Here is a 25,396-nt window from a genome sequence, read left to right as displayed (position 1 = left end):
TCTATTCCCAGGTGTGTTCGAGCACGTCTTTACCAAGGAAGGTCTGTACTTCTACTCCAGCGGACCCGTGGACAGGAATGGTAATCTTAAGATGAAGGGAGTCGTTAATGTGAAACCACATCCAGGCAGTGTTCAACAGCTAAGTGTGTCTGTCAACGGACACGAGGCGGAATACGACGTCAACTCAGGTTGGTCATGATCTAGTACCTCAGTCACTAACAACCATTGATCAAGTCAAGTGACTGATACAAATTCTACAAAGAAGTTTTAGATGCTACAGACAGATTTGAATATATCTTCAATTGAAGAAACCCAATGAAATAGGTAAAGATATAAAATACTACTTCGTTATTAGAAAAAAATACCGACAGTCATGGGTAGCCCCGCTTGATTGAAACATTATACAAAATTTATGGTAATCCCTTATTGTAAAGTATGTTAAATTTTACTATATACACATGTACCTTTATTTTGTACTTCTTGTAATTGTTGTTGCCATAGATTGTACCGTAACCATACTGCGCTTATTGACATTCATAACGAAATTTCTTTATGATCAATACAAAAACGATTAAACATGCCAGGTAACTTTGTAAAACGTGCTCGCTAACTTTGATTGCAATGCTTATTTCTTCAAAACACCAACAACATTAGGTGCATTGTTCATATGTTTCCTAACAGGTGTTGCTGACCCGGTAGATGGTAACGCGTGTGCAGGTGAGACAAGTAAAATATCAGGATGCACATCTCCAGCTCTATCGACGCCTTCAGGTGATGACGAGTTCTACTTCTCATTCGATCCTTGTTACACCCCTGAGATCACCTCCATCAGCCCCATATCGGGAACCATGGATGACGTCATCACTGTTAACGCGTCAGGACTTGGATCAGACAGCTGTATGAACGAGGTGACGGTGGCAGGGTTCCCGTGTACGTGTCAGCTGGACACCGCGGACTCCATGTCCTGTACCATCGACCCGCAGGACGCCATGCCTGTCGCTACTTACAACCTTGTGGAGCTGAAGGTCAACAACAGAGGAAAGGCTCTGAACACGCTGCCGACCGTGGAGGAGAGAGGATACGTTCTCCTGCCAAACATCGACTCCATCTCGCCTGATGTGGGTTCCATGGTAGGCGGCACCTTACTCACCATCACGGGGTCCGGTTTCACCTCCTCCGGTATAGAGGCGTCTGATATTGACATCAGGGTCGGCGCGCTGAAATGCCCCATCACCGAACACACGTACAACCAGATCGTCTGTGAAACAGCGCCTATCAGTCAAAACAAACGGTCGGCAAGCAGCAACATCGAGAGGGACATCAGTATCACTATGTCTACTGGTGGTGGACCAGTAAACTTCGCCTGCTCATCGAACTGTAGTTATACCTACTCCGAGTCTGCCACGCCAAGAGTTACAGATGTCCAGCCTACTGACGTGTCAGGAGCTGTCACTCAACTGGCCATCAACGGGTCCCTCTTCGGAACCGATCCTTCCAAGGTCTCGGTTTCTGTTGATGGAGATGACGTCATGTGTAACATCACCACCATTACCGATGACTACATCGAATGTGACCTTGGACCTGTGAGAGTTGGAGTCAAGTCGTTCTCCGTACACGTACAAGGCAAGGGGAAAGCAGATTCTTCTGTGACGTCAGTAGAAAGTTTGGCCACTATCGACGACGTGACTCCGTCGGAGGGCAGCATCAACGGTGGGAACACGGTAACCATAACAGGAAACGGATTCGTGGCCGGCAACACGGTTGTTCTGATTGATGGAGAGTCATGTGACATACGTAACATCACGCGTCTTCAGATCGACTGTGTAGCGCCTGCTGGGGTGGAGGGAGAGGTCCTGCTGCGTGTGACGTCAGACGGTGTCCAGTACCCACAACAACAGTACAACCACTCCATAGATCACACTGCCGAGGTTGTTGGAGTGTCACCGTCAGCGGGAAAAACCGGGGATACCATAACTATTACCGGAAGTAGATTCGGTAACGTTCCTGGTGACGTCACGGTCACTATTGACGGCGTGGAATGCAGGTACCTCTCTTGAGATTGATGTTAATTCACTTATGTTTTCAGTCAAGACAATTACTGACATTGAAAGAAGCTAGGTAGTAACATGACTAGGTAGTGACTTTATCATATTCAAGTTTAATCTCTAATTCATAAAAAATATCTTTTGATTTAACTGTTTTTCAGTGGTTTATTTGGAATCCATGACAGGAGTTATTTGACCGTAAATACTGAGAGACAAGCGAGTCATTAACCCATAATTACAATATTCCTATTTCATTTTCAGCATAACGACCTTCTCGAGTACATCGATTGAGTGCACGGTTGGTCACCACTCAGCTGGTACTTATGAAGTTGTGGTGTTCCTGAGCGGAAAAGGTCTAGCTACGTCATCTCTGGAGTTCGAGTATCAGCTGTCTGTAACCTCCATCTCTCCTTCGGAAGGTACGTCATCAAAAATCAGATCATAAAATACCAATAGCTCTTATCTTTATTCTTGTTTCAGTGTATTGAACTTGAATGATTACCAACCTGTACAATGCAAGTAAGTTTTGGTACTGCGCACAAGTGATTCTCGTGGAGGCTCATGGGAATTATCCTTTTCAACATGGCGACGACAATCCATGGTAACATAATTGATACTTTTTTTGGGTGAATTTTGGACAGAGCCATATGCAAATTCTTTTTGTGTAATCTTGTCTCATCGTGTGGCTTCAACGTTGATGGTACATGGTGTATTGCTCAGCTGTTTGACGAGTTAACTATTAAATAGGTTTATACTGTCTGCTTATTGCATAGCATTAGACAGGAGCTTTTTGTCTTTTATTGTGTCATTTTCTAGAGAAAGACAAGTTGTTGTTTTTAACCTTGTAAATTTTGTGTACATATGGTAGTTTCAGGTAATGGTGGATAGATTTTTGTCATGAATAACATCGATGCAATCACAAAATTTCCTTTACATTAGGTGTGGTAATAGATAGATTTTTGCGATGCAAGCTATTGTAGAGCCTGTCTCTTTAAAGGCACACACAAAAAGGCATCCATTTGTGGCTCAAAAAAATTGAAGCTTCTAATTGACTGGAAATGGTAGATTAACGTATGTGACCCCGAGGGTACTTAGCAGGGGGTGAAAGATAAGATCTTTAAACATACTCCATTCATCATGTGTACATCCAATGACAATGCGCACTAAAGAATTACTCGAGTGAAAAAAAGTTTGATAACAACAAGAAGGTTGCAATCAGAAATGGCGACAGAGCGTTTGAGCAATCGTTCAGTTGAGTGGAGCCCATTGTTTCGTCAGTGGTGCAATTTTGGGACACAAAAGACTCTACCCTACCCATTAACTGTAAGAGATAAGAGATAGAATAGTGCCATCTTGTAGTGGGGGTAACCCGTGCTTGATGCAGATGTGTGTCTATCGACACGTCATTTTAAGGAGATTTGAATATGGTGGTATACACGCATTTGTCAATATTCGAAAATCTGACATTTTGATTCTTGATAAAAAAAAGCTCCCTTTACTCTCTTAACACAGGCATGAATTGTACATTACACGTGTTAAGAGGTGTTTACGAGCAAATAGATTACAGAATTGTGCAAACGTCTGTAGCAAGGTGTATTGGATACAATCCTTGTCCTTTACAAATCACTTTGTTGGATTCAATTCACAAATAAGTTATTTTGCATGCTTTTAATCGTTTTTTTTATTATAATGAAGTTGTGTGCAAATTTCCTTTTTTGGTCCACTCAGGAAGCTTTGGTGGCGGTCAAGCTTTGACCATAGTCGGGACAGGGTTTGATACTGAACTGACCAGTGTCACCATTTGTAACAAAACGTGCACTCCGACATCACCACCCCAGCCAAGTCAGCTCATCTGTGAAATACCCGCAAATGAAGGTAAGAATGTTGAACATGTCGACACTTTACCTTAGCACCTTAGTTCCTCCGGTGCCTTTGAGGCACATCGGTACATTTCTCTCCACGTCAATTGTGGCCTTCCTCTACTTCTTCTTCTACCAAGTCTAAGTTCTTCTTCGTTGTTCTGTCGTCGTTCACTCGCGGGACATGTTCCTTCTACACAATATGGCTCATGAAAATGCTGGACATCTCATATAGAGACAGAATTACAAACGAAGAGGTTAACAATACATCAAAAACAGAGAGATGTAACAGGCATTGTTAGAGAGAGAGGACTAAGATGGCAATGATATGTCCTGCGAATAGGAGACGACAGAACAGCGAAGAATATCTTTGCTGCGCAACGATTGAGAGAGTCAAACCATTGATAGACTGTAAAGGTTTTATAATTGAGGTCTGGTCTATGCAGATGTATCGTCTTCAACGTTGGCCTGCGATGTGTTGGTGTCTGTCGGAGCCGAGCGTGTCCAACAGAACGCCGCCTACACCTACAGGAGCAGCTTGACTCCGACCATCACCGAGGTGTCCCCCAGGCGCGGCGGGACTGCCGGCGGTACAACGGTCACCATCACGGGGACGGGCTTCGGGTATGTACACCACTAGGAAAGGGGGGACCAAATAAATGAATAAGAAACAAACATGGTATACCTCATGAGCTCCGGAGGTTTTGTTTATTCCATGTTGTACTCATCATTCTAAATTCTGCTTTTTCTGCCTGTGCAATTTGCGACCCGAGCCAAGTCGACATTCCACTATTCCACACATGTTATCCTCGTATATTTGAACCAGTTCCAAATCCACTTTTTGCCACTCAGCTAAAACGACTTTGACAGGTCTGGGGCAACTTTAGACCGGCCAAGTTTAACTTGGCCTTTGAGACGGAGGTAACACATATCAATATCTAAACCTCCCATATCTTCACAAATACCACATGTACATGCATTAACGAGATATTTTCTCACAAAAGGGCGACGACTGCTGACAATACTGTGACAATTGCCGGAAGTGACTGCATCATCCAATCAGCATCTACCACACAGATCGTTTGTGTGACAGAAGCTCATCAAGGGTCGGCTAAAACCAAAGTCAGGGTTGCCGTTAACGCTCAAGGAATCGCAACACAGGTAAAACAACTTTCTGAATATTTCACTGAGGAGACTGGCTCAGTTTCTTTTATGATCTACGTACTAGGCATCATCGAAAATCATAGTCTTTACCAGACTGACTACGCTGGCTATTAATATTAAAGGGAGAATAATTTGCCAGGGGATGTTTGCTACCAGAAGAGTTGGTCGGCCTGAGGGGAAACGTGAGTCTAAGCGTGGATTGACTCCCCTGGGCAATTTCCCGACTTTTATGCGGAATTCTACGATCCCCGCATCCCCATGGAAGGCCTGGAGGAGGCTACGAAAATCACATAATTTTGTCGAAGAATGCTAATCAAATTTCTCAATTGCTTTGGATGTCACACGAGTTGATTTTCACACTTTTCTTTTATCTAGGATAATGCAGACTACTGGTACATCGACCGCTGGTCCTCCGTGTTTACGTGGGGAGGGGGGCCTCTCCCAGAGGCGGGAGATTTCGTCGTCGTCCCGGCGGGACAGACGTTGCTGCTAGACACGGACACACCTGTCCTGAAAATGCTGCTGATAGAAGGTGAACTGCTATCTACCATATCATCCTGACGCATCATTTCTCTTTAAATGTAATCTAAGCAAATTTGAGAAAAGAATACAGACCACAGGTAAATTCCCTCTGGGAGATTCTCATGATACCATACCTCGACCGCAACTCAAATACTGAAGTCATAGAATAGAGTTATTATGAAACAAAACACTAAGCTATATGTGAAACATCAAGAAAAACAGAAACCGAGAGTGGGCAAAACTGGTCGCCAGATATTCTGTGACGTCCCAACGTTCAAATATTTTGAGTATCTTCCTCAACCTCTCTATAAAGTTACTGATTTCGTACACGCAGGTGGTGAGCTGATATTTGATGAGCAGGATGTGGAGCTTCAGGCTGAGAACATCCTCATCACGGGTGGTGGACTTCTACAGGTGAGTTGTAGGTTTATGGATTTAAAATGACTCTCGTGGTTGGAGCATGGATGGGATAACTTGAAACGTATAGATGGGCTCAGTGCTTTTGAAACAATGCATGTTTTTCCTATCAACTGAACAATTATCTAACACCGGATCCACCGCTTGCATGGGTTAACCAAGAAACAATCCTTCCTTCTCACTACTTTAGCGATGGTGAGCCGTTACTAACTAATCATGTTGTCGCCTGCGGTCAAACGGCAACATGATTGGCTGGTGAAATTTCCTCCAGCAACAGGAGAGTAAGCTGATCAGCGCTTAAAAGCATCAACCAATCAGCTGGTGGTTTGCTGGCCTATGCGCCAAGGTTGTTGCTTGCTATATCCAAGCGGTTCATCTGGCATGAAATGATGCAACTGAACTAAAACTGAACGTCACCTTGTAATATGCATGTTAAGACATTGGTTTCAGTACTTCTTGCTGAGGGCAATATTACAAAAGGTTAGACCTTGACTATCAAACAAACTATGGTAAAGCTGGAGATGATGACGACGTATCAGATAGTGAAGTGGAGAGGATTGATTATGCATCTTCTTATCTCCAGGTTGGTACAGAGGAGGAGCCGTTCCAACATAAGGCCATCATCACCATGCACGGTCACGTCAGGTCGCCTGAACTGCCGCTGTACGGGGCCAAGACACTGGCTGTGAGGGAGGGCACGCTGGATCTACACGGTATGGTTATAAACGGACCAAACAATGTTGATACAACCTTTCTAGCTTATCATTAACTGTGTACGTTAAAAATATATGTCCATCTTCTGAAAAATTCTTCAGACTAAGCTTTGAAACTTTACTGTCGCTAACTATAGATTTGTCTTGTCCTCAGGGAAGCCCACGCCCGTCACCTGGACGTTCCTAGCGGTGAGCGTGTCTCCAGGTGACACCACCTTGACGTTGACTCAGTCCGTCAACTGGGAAGTAGGTGACCAGATTGTCCTGGCCACTACTGGACACAGGCATACACAGAGGCAAAACGAGGTATGAAGTATTTTGATAATCACATTAAGAGCTTCAGGAAGCCTCCATCTAAATGTTGCCTCCTCATGTATTCTATGAATCATGTTTTATTTAACATTTTGTTACAGGTAAGGATGATTGCTTCAGTGTCAAGTGACGGCACGACAGTAACGATCACCGAGGGGCTGCAGTACCGGCACATCTCGGCAGTCACGACGTATCCTGACGCAGGCGTCACCTTGGAGACCCGTTGTGAGGTCGGGTTACTGACCCATAACGTCGTCGTCCGTGGATCAAACCATGCGGAGTGGAACGACATCATCCCAAACTGTCCCGCAGGTTTTGATACAGGTAAAATAAACTATATTTTACACGTTTTAATTCAATGGAATCCAAAGTTCATTGAAACTTTATTCCAGTTATGTAAACGACATCTGACAACGTACTTTTCGATTTTCCAATCACACCTCATTATCCAGTCATCGACAACAAAACTTCATGCCGTTGTCGATGATGCTGGTGTTCATGGAAAATAATGCTACAATCAATTTCTTCATGTATATTTCTTATTGTCCATATGATATGATATGATATATGATATGACATATGATATGACATATGATATAAGATATATAAGATATGATACATAATGTGATATATGATGTGATATTTGATATGATATGATATGATGTATGATATGATATGATATATGACATGATATATGATATGAAAGTCGCTGTACTTTTGTCGTGTCAATAAAGATTGTATGATATTATTTGTTTACAGGGGAATTTGCCACCCAGACCTGTTTCCAGGGTCGGTTCGGTGAGGAGGTAGGGACAGACGAGTTCGGCTCACAGATCATGCTGCACGGGCGAGAAATGGACAAGGACCTGGCACGGGGCAGACTTTCGCACATAGAGGTCACTCATGCAGGGCAGGCATATCGCCATGGCAGGTAGGAATCACTCCCGATACCTTGAAGTCATTGATGCAACGCGAAATGTCTACTTTACACAGCTGGCTAAATGTCCCGTGACGTCATTTTACGTGTCCGTCTTCGTCTTTATTTGCATTTCAGCTAATCTTAGCTCAAAAGTTTTAAGACACCATCCTCTCTGAAGAAAATACTATGTCAACAGAATAAAAAAGACAATACCAAGGGTAACACGATATAAAAACTGACACGTTATGTTAACGCCTCAGCTACGATCTATTGACGTGCAAATGAGGTCACCAAGATGGCGGTCATCTACTGCCCACTCTAATGAAAAGTGAGTGTAAAGGATCTATGAAGGTACACCAGTCAACCTGTTACACATTCTTCCACAGATATGCCATTCACTTCCACATCAATGGCAATATGAACGGTTCGTACGTCCGGGGCTGCTCCATCCACAAGAGCTTCAACCGAGCTGTGAATGTCCACAACGTCCACGAACTCCTGATCGAACGCAATGTCTTCTACAACATCATGGGAGGCGCCATGTTTCTGGAGGATGGTATTGAGACTGGGAACGTCTTCCAGTATAACCTGGGCGTCTTCGTCAAGTCAAGGTTAGGGAATCCTCTTAATCTTGGAGAATGTACAGTAGTTGTAAGTAAATGATAGAGCACTAGTGGACCAACGTTGAAGGAAGTTTATATCATCCCACGTCTCTATTTAGTGATGGTTGTAGGCACCAATTTAATTAGATCGTTTCTTTTAGTAGTAAACGCTTTTCAGGCTTCTTAGAAACTCATTTGCATAAACTGTTGATGCATTCTTGCTAAGTCACAGTAAATTTGAATCTAATGATTTTCACCGTCGACTTTGCAGTACGAGTCTGCTGAATGACGACATCACCCCAGCTGCATACTGGGTAACCAACCCGAACAACATCCTCCGGCACAACCACGCGGCAGGCGGCACGCACTTCGGCTTCTGGTACCGCATGCACTCACATCCCGACGGCCCGTCCTTCGATCGCAACATCTGCCCTGACAAGGTTCCAGTCGGGGAGTTCTACAACAACACCGTCCATTCCCAGGGATGGTTTGGTATCTGGATCTTCCAGAACTACTTCCCGACTGAAAATGGAGCCTGCAGCGGGAGACCTGTGCCCGCCAAGTTCTACAAGCTGATCTCTTGGAACAACGAGAAGGGAGCGGAGTGGGTCAACTGTGGCGCCATCCAGTTCATCGACTTCGTGATGGCCAACAACGAGAAGGCAGGGATCGAGATGAAGATGGTGGGCGGGACGGAGTGGGGAGAGGAGCGGGGAGCTCTGATCAAGGACGGCTTCATGATAGGACACGTGGACGCCCTGGCTGAAACAGGAAACACACAGTGCACGTCAGCCGGTATTATACTGCCACTGAGCAACAAGCAGACTGTCGACGGAACCGATTTCATCAACTTTGATCGCGGCAGCTGCGCATGTTTTGCCTGGGCCAAAATAGATGGTAATTACTTGCAATAATTACTTGCAATAAGTACTTTGGTGAAACAATACCTTACTTTGATTGTGGATAAGGATGAACTGTACTTTTCAACATTTGCAAAAAAATTGGACTTACCCAAATTTTCGCCTGATCGATCAATGAATGTACAATACACTGCTCCTGTGACGTCACGTTATGCAGATAGAACACTTGACTCGGTGAGCAGTAGATCATAAGTTGCAGAAAATCTATGGCGCCCTCCGTCTCTGTTTAGAGAGGTTGTAAAGCTCTGATGTAGATGGCGTCTTTGATTACTCCAGCAGAAAAAGTCTGGTTCTATGTCTAGGATTCTCACTTTGTCCAACGTGACGGACACAAAAAAAGCTTTCAAGTTATGTTATTTTGATGCTTTTTTCAAATTTTCTGATGTTCCAGTGTTATGAGTTACCACTAACTACACCAACCGTTTCATCCTCACCAGGTACGAGTGGAGACAACAATGGAGGATGGCACTACCGCACGAACCGTCTCCTGTTCCACAACGCCGCTTCAAACAAAGTTCGCTTCAGGTGGGAGCACGAGGCAGTGCTGTATGACATGGACGGGTCTCTCATGGGTACTGCTGACGGCAAGGTATGGTTGTACACTTTTTGGCAGGAGCAAAATGCAAAACTGATAACTAATGATAACTACATTTGTTTCAGTTGACAACAATGTAACTAGCACTTGCACTTGTCTCTCAATTTCTCTGTACGTAATCGTATATTGGCTAACATCACTTCTTTTCCTGCTACGTGCCTGTCAAGGGCTTGACTCACAAGTATACGTAAGATGGGTTACATATATAACTTAAGAACTTAGCAATACTGTCTTATGATGTAAGATTGGTTAAGAGAGAGAAAGGCACTTGCCGAGTCGTGCCAACTATATACTTAATGTTCATTGTTATGAACATTGAAGCCGATTGATCAATGATATGAAATGTAGACTTGTTGTTGAAATGTTATAATGATTTATCTTTTTTAATGCATGATTGTACTAACTCTGTAACTTGTGTTTCAGGTAACACCATACAACCCTGCACTCCCACCGGAGTGTGTCCAGGACAGTGCCTTCAGCATAGGCCATCCTGGAACAAAGTGTGACCCAACCGTCAACTTCATCCGCTTTTCCTGGAACAATGCCTCCCCGCATTCCCTGAAGTACAAAAATGTCTTGTTTTCATCCCCGTATGGAACTACTGTCGTCCCTTACAGGTGCGTATTTGTTTGTTTGTTTGTTTTTTATGCACAGTAAGAATTATTTTATATTCCAATCCAACAATTAGGTAACAATTGAATTAAATTGATAGAATTTATACGCTATCTCCGTGTACCGTCAACCCTACCGTCAACTCGACATTGCAACTATTTTTCAAACCTCAACTAGGAATAGTGCAGTTTTTCTGTATAGCGTTATAAATATAATGTATTGGCCTAGGTTGATACTGATAGTTGTTTATCCAACATGGGATATGTTGCAGTGTCAAAGATATTTGTTGTTGTACCTTTAACTATGAACAGGAGAAAACGCATGACTCACAAGGAAGGTTGGATGGCGTTGCTACAGACTGGATTAGCTCACAACATGGTTTACGAGAACGTTGATCATGTGACCAACATATCGTACACTGGGATCTTCTATCAGCTACCGGTAAGTGTCATGAAATACTAATTAATTTAAAACTTTCATCAATTTGTGAACGCGAAACAGTGAGTCTAACAACCGTTGAGTGCACGACAGTGAGTCACAGCGAGAGCACGTGGCTCTTTGCGACACTAATAATAGTACTAAGTGGCGTTTTTAAAACTTTGAGCAGGCCGGGTTCTCAACACTTGTACCATAAATGACTATTCCAACTCTATATTACCATAGATATGGATAATAATTTTTTTGCTTCAAATATAACTAGATATAAGAATATATGACATAGATCTATGAATACATGCTTTATCCATAAACATCACTTTAACGCTAAAGTATACTGTGTATTCTCGGAGAAATAATCATTTCATTTTTTAATGTTTGTCACTACAGAGCGATCAGTATTTGACCATTTATCACAACTTCACGCAAAAGCCGGACAAGTTTGCCATCATACCTGGACAAGACACCGATGGGTCCTTAAACCCGGTCACATACGAAGACAATCAGTATGGCGACTGGTATTTTGACGTCAACACTAAATTCTTCTACTATCTTAGTAAGTTCCATCATTCTTTTTTTCCTTTTGGAGGAGATGTTCTTTATGGCACATATACCAAAAGCTCGTACTGTTATGTAATGTAATGTGGTGTAATGTAGTGTGGTGTGGTATATCATGATAGTAAAATTTAGCATAATAATGAAGTATAGTGCAGCACGCAATATATAGAATCATTTTAACATTTGATACCTTAGTTAATGTCATATTTGCTATATTTTTGGACGTATCTAGCTCGTTGTTTTCTTGAAGGTTAGCAAGATACATGTATGTATACCTATCAGTCATTTATCTATGTCTAAATTATGATGCTACTGGGTTCTGCCGACAGTTTCCGGAAAGAGGTCATCAGCGCGGAAGAAGCGCGCCGTGCCAACGTCGTACATCAACCGGCCTGTGCAACTCCGAGTCTATCGGTGCTTCTTCAAGGACTGTATCCCTCCGCCCCCGCCGCCTCCATCCAACAACTCGGCATCCGTTGATATTCACATTGCCAGGGAACGTCCAGCGACCTTCCAGCGGTGGTCAGATGCGGCTACGTGGGAGGGCACGGAAGAGGGGTGGGGCGGTAACTTCGGCGGTGACCGGAAGAAGCGAACGGTCTACGGAGCACCAGGGGAAGGCGCTAATGTGAAGATTCTCGCTGGTGAGCTTCCAGACGCTATTCTTAGTAGAGTAACTGATACGTTTGTGAAGATTAGTCATCCAGGATATTGAATGATAGAAGTTCAATCTATCTTTTCTGTTGTTTTATCTAGCATAATTTACACTAGTTGACATGACAATATTGTTTTATTTAGCGTAATTTTACTGCTTCAATGGACAATATTGTTTTATCTAATATAATTTTTACTGCTAGATGAGACAATATTGTATTTTCTTGTGTAGCTAATGTATGACTGAATACTTGGTGCTGTACTTTATTTGCCTAACGTCACTGTGGATGATTAACAATCATATAGCCAATGTTAGGGTTAATGATTCGTAGTAGCATATCTAATTGGAGTGAATGAGTAAGCTGTTGAAACAATTACGAACTTCTGAATGAAGCAGGTTCAACTTTAAGCGTATAGAACCATGTATGCACTAACATTGTACTTATTATGTGATTATTTTTAGATAAATGGATAGTGGTAGATGTTGAGGAGCTGTCCCTGAATAAACTCTTCATCTACGGTGCTCTGGAGTTCGACGATGGGCCCGACAAGAGCTACACCCTGAAGGCTACTCAGATTCTAGTGCAGGTTTGTTTAGATTAATCATGATATTTAGTTCTTTTCTAGTTTTTTGAATGACAACAAGACAATACAATCGACAATCTAGGCAACAGCCCTGATTTCGGTTAAACATTCAGTCAATTGTGCTTCAAAACTGACATATACACTGAGTTCTTTTTTTTTCTTAAAACAACGCAGTGATTCATTAGAAACATATGAAACTAGCTTGTGAACCAAACTTTACAATAGATAAAGATATATATCATAATAAAATGTCCACAATAAATAACATAGACTTGATATAGTATTATAGGGACTGGGATGTAATAGGTCATATCTAATGTGATCTCAGAGCTTTGAATAACAGAGGTGTTTAGATCAGAGGCTATTTATCAAATACACATTGAATAAGCAAGGACATTATCTCATATTAAGTCCTTGGAATAAGTAACGATGTATCTGTTCTGGTGACAATACATCGCAGAAGATCATAATATTCAAGGGAAGGAAGTCACGTGCAACCATTAATGTGATCCTTTGACAATAAAAGTGATTTGTATTACCATTTCCATATTATTCGTATTCGTCCAAAAAATACGTGTACAACTTTTTCAGGGTGGTCGTTTTATCATCGGATGGGAGGACAACCCGTTCCAGGGAATAATCAACCTTGTGTTGAAGGGAAACCATTTCACTCCCGACATACCGCTGCCGAATGGACCAAATATGGGATCAAAGGCACTCGGTTGGTACTTTCTTTTTATCTCTGACAATCTTCACTAGTAGAATTTTGGAAACACAACACTTATGCGCTATTATCTGTTGTTATGTCATACATTCAGAGTGGGTACAATGATGTAGCATATAACCCAAATGTATCAGCTCATTGAAATGTATCAAAAAGAAGGGGACGGATTCCTGTAAACCGCAACTAGAACTATTCGGAGAACAAACAACCAAGCTGTTGGTCAGAAGCCGCCAATACACTCTACTGCCGTAAGGTTGTCCAGAGTTACCCCCAGCAAAGATCTCATTTAAATATGATAATAAGCTACTGTAATATTGTAATGAACCCAGTGCAGCCTTGGCCCTTGTTGATATGCAGAAGTTTGGCTGATAACTGCCCGACCTTCCCCGCCCTCTGTCCCGCCTCTGTTATGAATTTGAATCGCGCGCTAATTTCTTCCTGGTGAGATAATTGGCGTACCCCGTCATATGCCAACAGTCAAACTAGATAATAGGTATATTGTATTCAAATGACTTCAAAAGTTACTTTCCTTTGAAATTTTCTAGGAGTACCAAAACATGTAACATCGACTATCATAATTCCACCAGGTGCCATAATACGGCCACCTCAAAAAAATGTTAGTACAGAGGTCTTCCCAAGATTGTCTTGAATACCGACTGTTAAATATTTAGGCATTGAAGACAATCTTGAGAAGGCCTTTATAACAACGTTATTTTGAGGTGGCGGTATAATGGCACCTGGTGGAATTATGCGAATGTATGTTAGGGCTGTAAGCTGAGAGAACAATATATATATATACTATGTGATATTCAAGACATCAATTACTGAGTCAAAATCTTTAAGAAAATTGAGTTTGATTACCTGCACACAAACGATTTGCATTTGAAGCACTATGATAATACACATCCATATAACAAAGCAGGGAGGTTTAAAAAATTCTTGAACAAAGCATGTTCCCTGTAAAACGTTTGCCACTTGTGTAGACAACACAAGATTGTGATTATTCACCCCCCACCACACTCTCTGACTTATACGAGTTTGTGTTTTCTTTCGTTTTGGTTGAACCATTGACGATCCAAAAATTATTTGGATGAGGTTAAGTATGAGATTAATATGATTTGAAACAAGTGTAGATATTAGAGGGGCGAGTAGGAACAGAACAAAACAAAACAACATACCGACACCCGGAATGGAACCCGGGGCGGCAGATTACATGTCCAACATGCAAACCACAACACCAAAAGCTATACAGTTCATGTGGTCAGTTTGACCGCTCTTGAACCCCATACTTCCCCCTTTCTTTTCAAGATTGGTCCTCGAATCTCTGAGATCGATATTCCTGTGTAAACTTACACTAGACTCAAACCTCACAGTGTGACACATCTGCTAGCCTGTTACTCACTGTGTGACGCATTCAGCTTGTTACGTGTACAAGGTTGGCGTGGGAATCAATGTAGAAATTCGAGGGGCGAGTAGGAACAGAAAGAAACAACATGCCGACTACTAGTACTGCATTCGGACACCCGGAATTGAACCCGGGCGGCAGATTACAAATCCAACGTGCTAACCACAACACCAAAAGCTCAGAGCTGTTGGCGTGATCAGTTTGGCAGCGCTTGAACCCCACTGTTACACGAGTTTTGACTCAATGTCTTTGAAGTCAAAGTCAAACAACCAGTCAACTACTAGTATGCTGACCCCTTCTACAGTGTGCACTGGCTTGGGTTCTTTGTTTGCCGGTAGCAAGGAGGTATAATCTCCTTGGAAAATGTTGCTTCCGATGCATTTTTTTCTGAAATGCTTATGCCTTATCTATGAAAATTCACCTAAATATGGACCTGTATAAACCTTCCATTAAATCATGATCATTTTGTGTGTGTGTGTGTTTATTAGTAAAAACCTTTTGGTCAAGATCTCACTGAAAACAAGAAAGTTAAAGCTGACCTTGTAGTATAAACAACTTAGACAAACTGCATAACAAAAGACTACAAAACAAAAGACTTGTAATCATTAGACCTTTTGTTCTGTAAAGTGCAAATTACAGATAATTACATCTCACAGAGGTGCGAAGGACATTATTCATTAGCCCCTTGGCTTGATTGACAGCAAGATTTTCTCTTGAAGGGAAATATTTGTAATCTAAACTTTAAAACGTTCTGAGGACCCATAGCAGTCTCTAAGAAAGATTAGATTTGAAGTAGAATGATTTGTAATGACCTGTACTACACAAAGCTGTGTTACACATTTTACTTATCATAAGCTGTCTTATGCTATAAGGCAAGAAAGACAGGAACATCCCAAAACTATGACACTGGAAAAGAAAAAAAACATATTTTTACTAAAACAGGAATCATATTTTTAATGTTGCTAAACAGTTTCCAAACGGGAGTAGATCAAAGTATGTACCCTCAAAAAATCATACGTTTCTAATGCTGGGAATGGGTCCTCGGATTGCCTTTTTTGTGAAAAAAATATACATTATATTGTATATGAAATTATAAAAATATATAATAATTACCATTATAAAATTATCATTTTTACAACTATAATGCTCTGTTTTACCTCTCTGCCGAGTTTGAACCGTTTGTTACCATCTATGGCTTAGTTATGGCAGTTTTCAGACAAGGTCTTGAAAATCACTGTACAGACCCTTTGGGCAACCTTACGGCTGCTGAGCATGTGAATTCTTCAGCAGTGACAGCTCTTGTCGTTGTTGTCCCCGTATCTGATTATCTATTTCTGTGAAGAAAGCGTAGCTAGAATCAGCTAGAGAATAAGCAACTCATGAACGACAAATGAGTGCAATAACAGCGACAGTTTTGCTGTTGTTGTTGTTGTTGTTTCCATACAGGCTGTTTTGTTGGTTGTGTCATCCATAGCAACCATGTAGTGACCAGTGTTGTTAATGTTGCTTGCTCCATGCAGGCTGTTTTGGCGGTTGTGACATCCATGGTAAAAACCGTGTGGTGACCTTTACTCGACTGGCCCAGACCGGTAACGTCGGTGACAGTACCATCACCCTAGTGAAGGCAGTGGACTGGGTGGTGGGCGACGACATCGCCATAACAACGACCTCCTTTGACATCTGGCAGACAGAAACGTTCAAGATTACCGGCGTATCAGAGGACACGAAAACGATCACATTGAACGGGACCCTTGCCTACAAGCATCTTGGTAAATGGTTTCTTCTTTCACTTTGTACTAAGCTATAACAGGAATGCCTTTCGGATTAGCAAATGCTCCAGAAACGTTTCGTTCATATGTGCATATCTAGATAGCCACTCCGTTATCTATTTGATACACTTCAACACTGAATAAGAAAAATAGTTGTGTTTTATGTGTAAAACATTTTTACACCATCATGTGATGGTTTTGAAGTATGCGTGTCGAATGACTTCATTAAAACCGCGTGAATATCATTTTATACTCAGGTGAAACTTTGACATTGGCTGATGGCCAGACTATCAACATGGCGGCTGAGGTAGCTCTTCTCACCAGAAATGTCAAAATTATCGGCGAAGACTACGACGAACTGTTCGGAGAGTCCTTTGGAGCAAGAGTCATCGTCGGGACGTTCTTTCAAGATGGCGACCAATACCTAGGTATGCAATTCAATGATGTACTACTTGGCTGAAAAAAAAAACCTACATGTAGAACTAGATATGTTGTTAGTTAGTGTACGCATACACGGGAAATCACACTACAGTTTCCTTTGCGAATCGATCTGATTATCAAATGTATAGTAAACCGATATTTGTAAACTTATGTCTGTAAAAATAATGGATTACGGGGCATAGATAGTTGTCACTAGCGCCGTGTTTTTGTTGGTGTTCAAATCAACTACTATTTGTTTACACACCAGGCTATGGTAGATTCGAAAACGTCGAGTTCTACCACACCGGTCAGGAGGGTTGGATTGACTTCTATGATCCTCGCTACTCCCTGGCGTTCCTCGACGTGGGAGAAATCTTGGATGACTACACGGAATCTTACATCAGGAAGAACACGTTCCACAGTGGCTTCTCGCCCGCCATTGGTGTGTTTGGGACCCAGAATCTGAACATAGAGGACAACGTCATTCACCACACTGTTGGGCAAGGTGAGTACCATTTTAAAAAAATCATTTGTTTGTTTATGTTTCAATCACTTCGTCATCATCAACGTTGTTACATCGACCTTGTGTCAACCTTTATTCATTTTTACAAGCTATTATATCCGACGCTTGACACCTTTTCTGAAGTCTTCCTTTACATTTCAAGTTCACTCTTCCAAATTTTAGAGCAGTTTTCTTTACCCCCTAGAACTTTGCTGTTAGAGGACTAACCCATTATAAAACACATCTTTTGACAGCTATGCGTGTCTGGGGTGTCGACAACAAGCTTCGTCGCAACCTGGTGAGCCTGATCATCTGGCCTGGCGGATACCAGGACAGGAACGAACCGGAGAACGTTGACTGGACGGCCGCCATCGAGGTGTTCGAGGCCACCAGTATCGTCCTGGACGGGAACGTTGTGGCGGGCTCGGACAGAGTTGGCTTCCATGTCGATGGAGAAGCGTGCAGTGGGGGCGCAGCGGAAGCTTGGTAAGACGTTGCCTTAACGTTGAGACATAGACCAAGGATTCATAGTCAACTTTACTGCCACCTCACTGAAGGTGTGGCGAATCAATTTATCATATATCAATTAAAGAATAGCGTAGTTCTGTAATGGAAAGCTTAAGTCATTCAAACTTCCTTTTGCTCTTGACTCTATAAAAGAAGACGGTGTTCCAGTGGATTATGTTTCTTTATTAAGAACGTGTGAGAATTTTTGACATTGCTTTCAATTTCCAGCATTCTAAAAGGATGAAATGTATGGGGCTTTTCTTCGTCTCTAGATCTAATTTCGTCTCTTTTCCTGAATAGGACCAACAACGTTGCGCACTCCTGTATGGTCGGAGTCTCAGTTTTCCCAGGAGACGGTATCAACCCATGCACCAGAATCTCCAACTTCACCGTCTGGAAGAACCATGACTACGGCATCTACTTCCAGGCTGGTGTAACCGATGTTGTCGTCGAGAACCTCCTAGCTGCTGACAACCAGGTACAACTACTTAATCTCTATTTAGTATTACAGTCTTTTATAGCCAGCGGACCCTGTATAGGATGCTTACTGGTCCAAGCCCTGCTAATAAGCATAGCCTTTTTCTGACGGCCAATCTCTCTGGCATCCGATCTTTCTAATTCTATTTGAATAATGTAGCATATACGGTTACCTATACTATCTACAATGTTAAGGTCTTGCTTTGCATTCCACTTAAGAACTAGAATTTTCCTTCCGTTGATTACCCATTAACATGTAAGCACTGTAAGCCATCATTTTGTTTGCTTGAAGACAGGTATAAGAGAATAATAATGATGTGTTCCTGATAGGTACTGCACACACAAATATCATATGTATATATTATCACGAAGCAACTAACTGTTTTATGTATGGAACTATCTTTCACAGGTCAATATCTTCACCATGCTGTTCGGACCAGGCTCCACTAGCCACCGTGCCGTAGCCAAAAGCATGACCATCCGGAACTCGCACGTGGTCGGCACGACTCCCTTCTTCGACTGCAGCACTGACGTCACCCCTCGCGACACCAACTACGAAATTGGCATAAATGTGAGAACAACTTGGTTCATGCTTTCGTACTTACCGCATTGACAATTTAACTTGTATAAAAGACATCCCGCCACCTAATATGCTAAACGATAGGGAACAATTTAAGAATGAATTAATGTATCTTTTCATAATCATCTTTCTTTTATTTTTACTTTTACAACTAGTGTACTAGTGTGTAAATTTAAGTGATACATGTCTAGATGAAGAAGATACAATGCACACTAATACCATAACTATTGTGATAACTATATTCAAATCTAATTCAATCTCTACAACTGGAAAAAAAAACGAATATTTACTTCCGGACGTTTCGAGTGACACCTATCACTCTTTTTTAGCGTCACAAGTAAAATAAATATCCGTTTTTATCCAGTTTTAGAGATTGAATTGTATTTGAATATTGTTTTACCTGGATGTCTAACCTTCATTAACGTATTGTGCTAACTACATCAGATTCAGTTCTTATACATCTACCAAAAGGGCATTGCGTATTCAGTTTTCGGGAAAACGTCTATGACGGAGTGTTTTCATCGATGAGAAAATTATTTTACCCCGCTTACTTTGTCTAGTCACGGAGCTGGTCGAGACCAGGAGGCGGGAAGGTTGGCATCAGTCTGCCGCTGTTCTCAAGCGGTTCCAACAATGCTCGCGTCAAGCCTTTCAACGGGGAAATGTCATATTCCGCACTGTATGGAACCCTGTACATCAGAGGTAAGCATCTCAGATCTAGACTATGTCGTTTTTATTACATATTTATTATGCATCAATCTGAAAGACGAGTAGTATTAGTCCATACCCAGGATGGACTAATTTGTAAGGGACCCAATATGTACAAACTTCTGTCATACTAGCAGAAGTCTAGTCAAAATCTTAATAGGAAGTTTATTTGCAAGTTCGTGCCCGAGGGCTAATTGCAAGTACATGTATATGGTATACACATAGTGACAATGGACAGCCATAAATAATATTCTAATCTAATACTAGTGTTGGCTATTTCTAAACAGGTTGGGTTTGACTTCTTTTTTGGAAGCAGAGGGAGATGAAAAGCCCACATTTTCTAGAATTTGTGGGTTGTGCGATTTCAAAAGAAAAGTAGCTTTCTGTTCGTAATGTGGGGAAGTTGGGATAATACTTTGTGACTTCTCTAAACAGAATGATTCTTTCGGTTTCGTTGAATGAACATTTGGAAATGAAATGTGTCTCGTCTCCCACTGCTTTAGATGTACAATATTTCCAAATTCTTTCACACACTGGTAAAAAAAATATCTCCCTCTTTCCACTTCAAGAGGATGAGCGCTAATTCTGACTTTGCTTATTGCGGAGCGCAGCTCGAAATCAACTAGTTCTAAGTACTTCTCTCTAGCGTATACAGATTTACAAGTTTTGTAGAATCTAAGCTTACCGGTATCTATACTTATATTATGTAGAGACGTCTGGATATACATATTGGTAATTCTGTTCCTTATCATATTACATACATATACAGGGTCACAGAGTGAGTTGTCAGAGTACCAGAGATAAGAATATCCACTATAATCAAGTATATCTTTAACACGCTGTAAAAGTGATCTTCTCCGGAATATTCGATGATAACCATCATTTCAGATATAAATGTCCACGGAAAAATTGACCGACAAATGTAACAGTCATGACTTAATGGCCATAGAAATGATATAGAATAGAAGGCCATCTGTTGCTACATTTTGCTGCATTGTCTTTCACCTACAATGGACTGAAGCAGTTGATGTGAAAAATATGTCCATTTTTATTACAATTGTCTTGTTCTTTTTCGTCCTTTGAATCATTTAGATGTGGCATTTTCAAAGTTCGGCCCCTCATGTGCTGGCGAGGACGTAGTGCTGATGACCAACCCCAAACAGGAGGACGCCGGGCATCCCACAAAGCTTAGCGGCATCACTCTATATGAAGTTGGTGAAAAGAACAAGGTCTTCTTCCTTCGACCATCCCTTGGGTAAGTGTCTTTTGTGTGGTTTGTGTCTGTGAATGTCTTTGTGTGTCTATGTGTGAAGGAAATCGGATATATGAAGGGGTACAAGCAAAGCTTATAACAACAGGGAGGCCACACAGGAGTAAGCTGGGGTATTTTGACACTTGTACTTGTCGGCCATGGTAGCTGAAAGCTCAATCAAACTTTGCCAACTTCAAGATAATGACCAAATGCTTGTACTTCCTCAGTAAAATCAACCCAGCCGACTGTGTGGACATGGAGTGTGACGCCAAAAAGGAGACGCTGATCGATGACGAGGACGGATCCTTCCTGGGTTCGGTGGGCACGGTGATCCCCGAGGCGGAGTTCGAGTGGGACGGCGACCGCAGGAGGGGGCTGGGAGACTACCGCATCCCGAAAATGATGCTGACGGACACGCAGGGTCGCAGGCTCGACATCAACGTCGTTGCGCCAAAGAAAGGTAAAGATTGGAAAATGGAAAATTGGAAAATGGTCTTACTCTACACAAACATAGGGATTTGTACTTACCACATTGTTGACCAGCTCTCTAGCTATAGATCTTCATCATGAAGACTGAGGATTCGGTTGCTCAGTACTCCCAACTTTCCAAATGTGTCACTTGCACGCCAGGTCAAAGGTGGTTGGAAGTCCGTACCGACCCCCGTCTCTATTGTACGAACTTGCGTAACGCCGGTTCTTCCAAGGATCCATCATTGTAATGGGATGATAGATAAGTTATATGGGCCTTCAGCACTGTCATTGAGTCTGAATTATGTTCTTATTGATATTCATATCGAAACCCCCCCGTATTATTCTCGGTGGACAACGTTTTACCGTTGTTATCAATGACTTTCCTCAATTCTTAACCAGGCATAGTTCGAGATGGCAGCTGCACGTACAAGTCCGACTGGCAGGGTTGGGAGTGTCACGACATCGACTACGAGATGCTGATCATCGAAAGCATGGACGCAGACACGGAGCTGCGGCGTCTGTCCCCAGTGGCCCTGCACACGGGACAGTACGTAGATCTTGTAAACGGCCCTCAGGACCATGGCTGGTGTGCAGGCTATACATGTCAGAAGAGGATCTCTACCTTTTGGACGGTCGTCGGTGTCGGTCTACACTACGAGATATACTTTACAGGTACAAGACCATCGCGTGTCGAAGTAGGGTTATCTAGGACCATATCAGCCATGATTCGTGATTTCTTCTTGTGTAATCTGGCAGCGCTTGAACCCCACTGTTACACTTTTTCAATGTATCCCCGTTCAAGGCATTTTCCTATAAAACTGATTTCTAATCTCATCTTTATTTTACAACGAAGTTGGTGATATATATGATCATGCACATCTGTTTCTTGGTTGTTTCAGCAAACTAATATTACTATTACTCAAGAACAAAGTTCTATACATTCAAGTGAAATTTCTTTACTTGTGGCACGTTTGCAACAACACAAGTGGGTAGATACATAAAGAAGCAAATTTGGTATTGATGATTATATCATTATTCTAATTTGTAATCAACGCAGGCACAAGTCCTCAGAAGCTGCGTCTTCACCTGCTGAACGCCAGACCTGACCAGTCCATGCGGCTGGGAATCTTCTATGCAAACCCGCAACGTTTGGACATCTATGCTGGTGGAAGATACATCATGCCCGAAAACGGTGCCTATAACGACGCCGGGCAGCTTATCCTTCTGGTAAACACGTTTTTTTGTTTGTTTGTTTTTGTTTGTTTGTTTCTTTTTTATTTATCCAGGATTACATGTCGCCAAAGATCCTTGGAAAACGTCACGAAATACATCACCTTTTTAGATGTGTCCAACTTATCTTCGCATAACCCAAGGCCGTAATTGGTCGATTTCTACATACATTGTGAACATAATGAAGCTGATGTTTGATTGGTCTATGTTTCATTGTATCATCCAATAGGAGCCAGAAACAGACGGCCAGTATTACCCTGCCATCGATGGTACCAGTGGGGCAAACTTCTTCGACAGACCCTGGCAGAGGCTGTACGTTACCATCAAGGGGAATGAACCGATAGACATTAAGGTAACTTTAAACACTTAACTGTGATAACGAAGAGAAGAAAACAAATTCTTGTGGAATCGACCCTTTTTCCAGATCCCATTACTTGCTGGGGGACGCGGGGCATCTTTGGTAGTGCTGAGAGCAAACATCACCTTTAACGTGACAGCGTAGACCGTATAGGACAAAGTTAGAACCTTATAAGATTTCCATGGTAATGAATTTGATTGCTACCTGCGTTACCCATAATAATCCGTATCTCCCACCATGCAATGGAATCAGTGACAAGGATTGTATGGGGAGCATGGTCTCTTGGGTAGTACCTGATAGATAATTCACAACAAGAAGATTCGCACCACCAACATTACAAGTAGTCCCTTGCACATGCAAGCAGGAAGACTTCACAAACTGTCATATTTATTTAAACTATTGCTGTATTTCCTTCCAGACCACACCTGTTCTTCATGTCACATTTGGAGTGCCTGCTGTCACAGTGGACGACTTCTTCGAGGTGAACTTGCGCGCCAACCTTGCCGCATACCTGAACATCCCCGCCTCCAAAATCCGCGTGGTGAACGTCGTCAGGGAGGACAGTAAAAGGAAGAAGAGAACTGGTGAGAAAAAGATCAAGTTTATAATTGAATTGATAGTTTACAGCAAGATTCTTACATTCTTTTACGAATTATGAAGGTTGTTGCCGTATGTGAGGTTTTAAAACATTTTGTGTATATCTGGAATACATAGGAACCACAAATGTTGAAGTGGAAATCACCGAACCCCCAGCGAATGACACCAGCGTTGCAGAGGAGACGGAGGAAGAGGCCCGGACTGGACTGGAGGTTGCCGCCTCGGCCATCGTGGATTCCACACAGGTTAGAAACAGCATATTCACTTTCGCACAATCTTTAAAGTTTAGTACAGAAATCCAAGAAGAAATAAACTATTAAAAGTGGGGTGTACTTGCATATGGAGAGAATAAAAAGCAATTTCCAAAACTATGAATTGATTTTTTTCAGATAGCATATCGATTTCGGCAGGCATCTATAAGCACATTTTAAAGAACGCTCCTAAGTAACTGAGGATAGATTCTGCAAGGGCTTTTCTTGCTCTATTTGGCATATCTTAAAGTATACAATAGAATGTCTTCCTTTTCATAGGCTGAAGGTTTAATAGGCTCAATTTCTTGTCGTAATGTTCATAGGCTGAAGTCTACCGTAGATTTCCTCGCGCTTTTTTTATGTGTTTAAGTCCACATAACATTTTCTTGTCCTACCCTATCCTTAGACATGCCATTAATTCATTTAACAATATTGTTTGATTGTATCCAAGCTTGGAACCCTCGGTGACGAAATCGGAATTCAAATCACCACGTTGGAGATCGTGGAGCCTCTGCCACAGCCCAACTCTACCGCGTGGGAGGAAGTCGTGCAGGAAGATCCTCAGACATCCTCTCAGGCCGTGGCCGTTCAAATTCCGTCCAGAATGGAGGTGAGATCTTCCAATCAGTTTGTCTCCCTCTGTCTTTGCTCAACTAAGGTCTGACTAATATCATAACAGAGACTATTGTAGGTTTGGTACAAAAACCCCAAAGTCTCAGGTTCTGTTCTGTTCGGCCCAATAGCTTACAATTTGGCGGACGTGGACAAGAGATACTCATTCCAAACTTGTATTAGACATAACGACAATTAGCGTAATATGGGCTCCAAGCTATCATCAAGTACATGATAGCCAAAGATCCATATTTTTACACTATATTGTACATGTCCCTCTCAATTAGGATAAAATGTAATTTGCTGATGGGTTACACCGAACGGTGTTTATAGCATCGGCTATGTAGATACATGTACACGTAGATAGAATCCTATTTACATTGTAGTAACTGTTTTGTATTGCCTAGTATATGAATAGTGCTTCTACACAATATTAGTTCTAAAAGACTTCATTATTCGACATTTCAGCTGCACACACAACCAGAGCCACTGCATGAGGGATCTGAGTTCCCCGTCCAACCAAAGCTTCAAGTGTTTGATGGCTCGGTAAGTGAATCAAATGTTTATAACCGTTAAGAAGTAGAATTGCAAATTTAAGGAATTTCATACTTGTTCTGCAGC

General features: G+C 42.0%; 1 protein-coding gene across 1 annotated transcript in view; it reads left to right on the top strand.

Annotated features, from left to right (window-relative positions):
* Positions 1-25,396, top strand: part of LOC118422527 (fibrocystin-L-like) — a 62,696-nt gene that overhangs the window by 30,854 nt on the left and 6,446 nt on the right. Inside the window, exons 33-69 of the mRNA XM_035830146.1 lie at positions 12-188; positions 682-2,044; positions 2,307-2,464; positions 3,774-3,920; positions 4,351-4,528; positions 4,909-5,065; positions 5,444-5,600; positions 5,925-6,004; positions 6,591-6,720; positions 6,875-7,026; positions 7,134-7,356; positions 7,792-7,963; positions 8,338-8,562; positions 8,825-9,450; positions 9,911-10,062; positions 10,492-10,685; positions 10,992-11,121; positions 11,506-11,671; positions 12,003-12,317; positions 12,791-12,915; positions 13,504-13,633; positions 16,562-16,810; positions 17,068-17,238; positions 17,499-17,735; positions 17,987-18,218; positions 18,540-18,717; positions 19,126-19,287; positions 19,857-19,998; positions 21,097-21,259; positions 21,484-21,716; positions 22,127-22,399; positions 22,785-22,954; positions 23,187-23,309; positions 23,734-23,899; positions 24,030-24,157; positions 24,615-24,773; positions 25,244-25,321. Of these exons, the coding sequence (XP_035686039.1) occupies positions 12-188; positions 682-2,044; positions 2,307-2,464; positions 3,774-3,920; positions 4,351-4,528; positions 4,909-5,065; positions 5,444-5,600; positions 5,925-6,004; positions 6,591-6,720; positions 6,875-7,026; positions 7,134-7,356; positions 7,792-7,963; positions 8,338-8,562; positions 8,825-9,450; positions 9,911-10,062; positions 10,492-10,685; positions 10,992-11,121; positions 11,506-11,671; positions 12,003-12,317; positions 12,791-12,915; positions 13,504-13,633; positions 16,562-16,810; positions 17,068-17,238; positions 17,499-17,735; positions 17,987-18,218; positions 18,540-18,717; positions 19,126-19,287; positions 19,857-19,998; positions 21,097-21,259; positions 21,484-21,716; positions 22,127-22,399; positions 22,785-22,954; positions 23,187-23,309; positions 23,734-23,899; positions 24,030-24,157; positions 24,615-24,773; positions 25,244-25,321 (8,021 nt within the window). The remainder of the gene's footprint in view (positions 1-11; positions 189-681; positions 2,045-2,306; positions 2,465-3,773; positions 3,921-4,350; positions 4,529-4,908; positions 5,066-5,443; positions 5,601-5,924; positions 6,005-6,590; positions 6,721-6,874; positions 7,027-7,133; positions 7,357-7,791; positions 7,964-8,337; positions 8,563-8,824; positions 9,451-9,910; positions 10,063-10,491; positions 10,686-10,991; positions 11,122-11,505; positions 11,672-12,002; positions 12,318-12,790; positions 12,916-13,503; positions 13,634-16,561; positions 16,811-17,067; positions 17,239-17,498; positions 17,736-17,986; positions 18,219-18,539; positions 18,718-19,125; positions 19,288-19,856; positions 19,999-21,096; positions 21,260-21,483; positions 21,717-22,126; positions 22,400-22,784; positions 22,955-23,186; positions 23,310-23,733; positions 23,900-24,029; positions 24,158-24,614; positions 24,774-25,243; positions 25,322-25,396) is intronic.

This window comes from Branchiostoma floridae, chromosome 9, assembly GCF_000003815.2.
Source record: "Branchiostoma floridae strain S238N-H82 chromosome 9, Bfl_VNyyK, whole genome shotgun sequence".
Taxonomy (NCBI): domain Eukaryota; kingdom Metazoa; phylum Chordata; class Leptocardii; order Amphioxiformes; family Branchiostomatidae; genus Branchiostoma; species Branchiostoma floridae.
The sequence above is the reverse complement of the archived record's forward strand: the minus strand, read 5'-3'. Positions and strand labels throughout refer to the sequence as shown.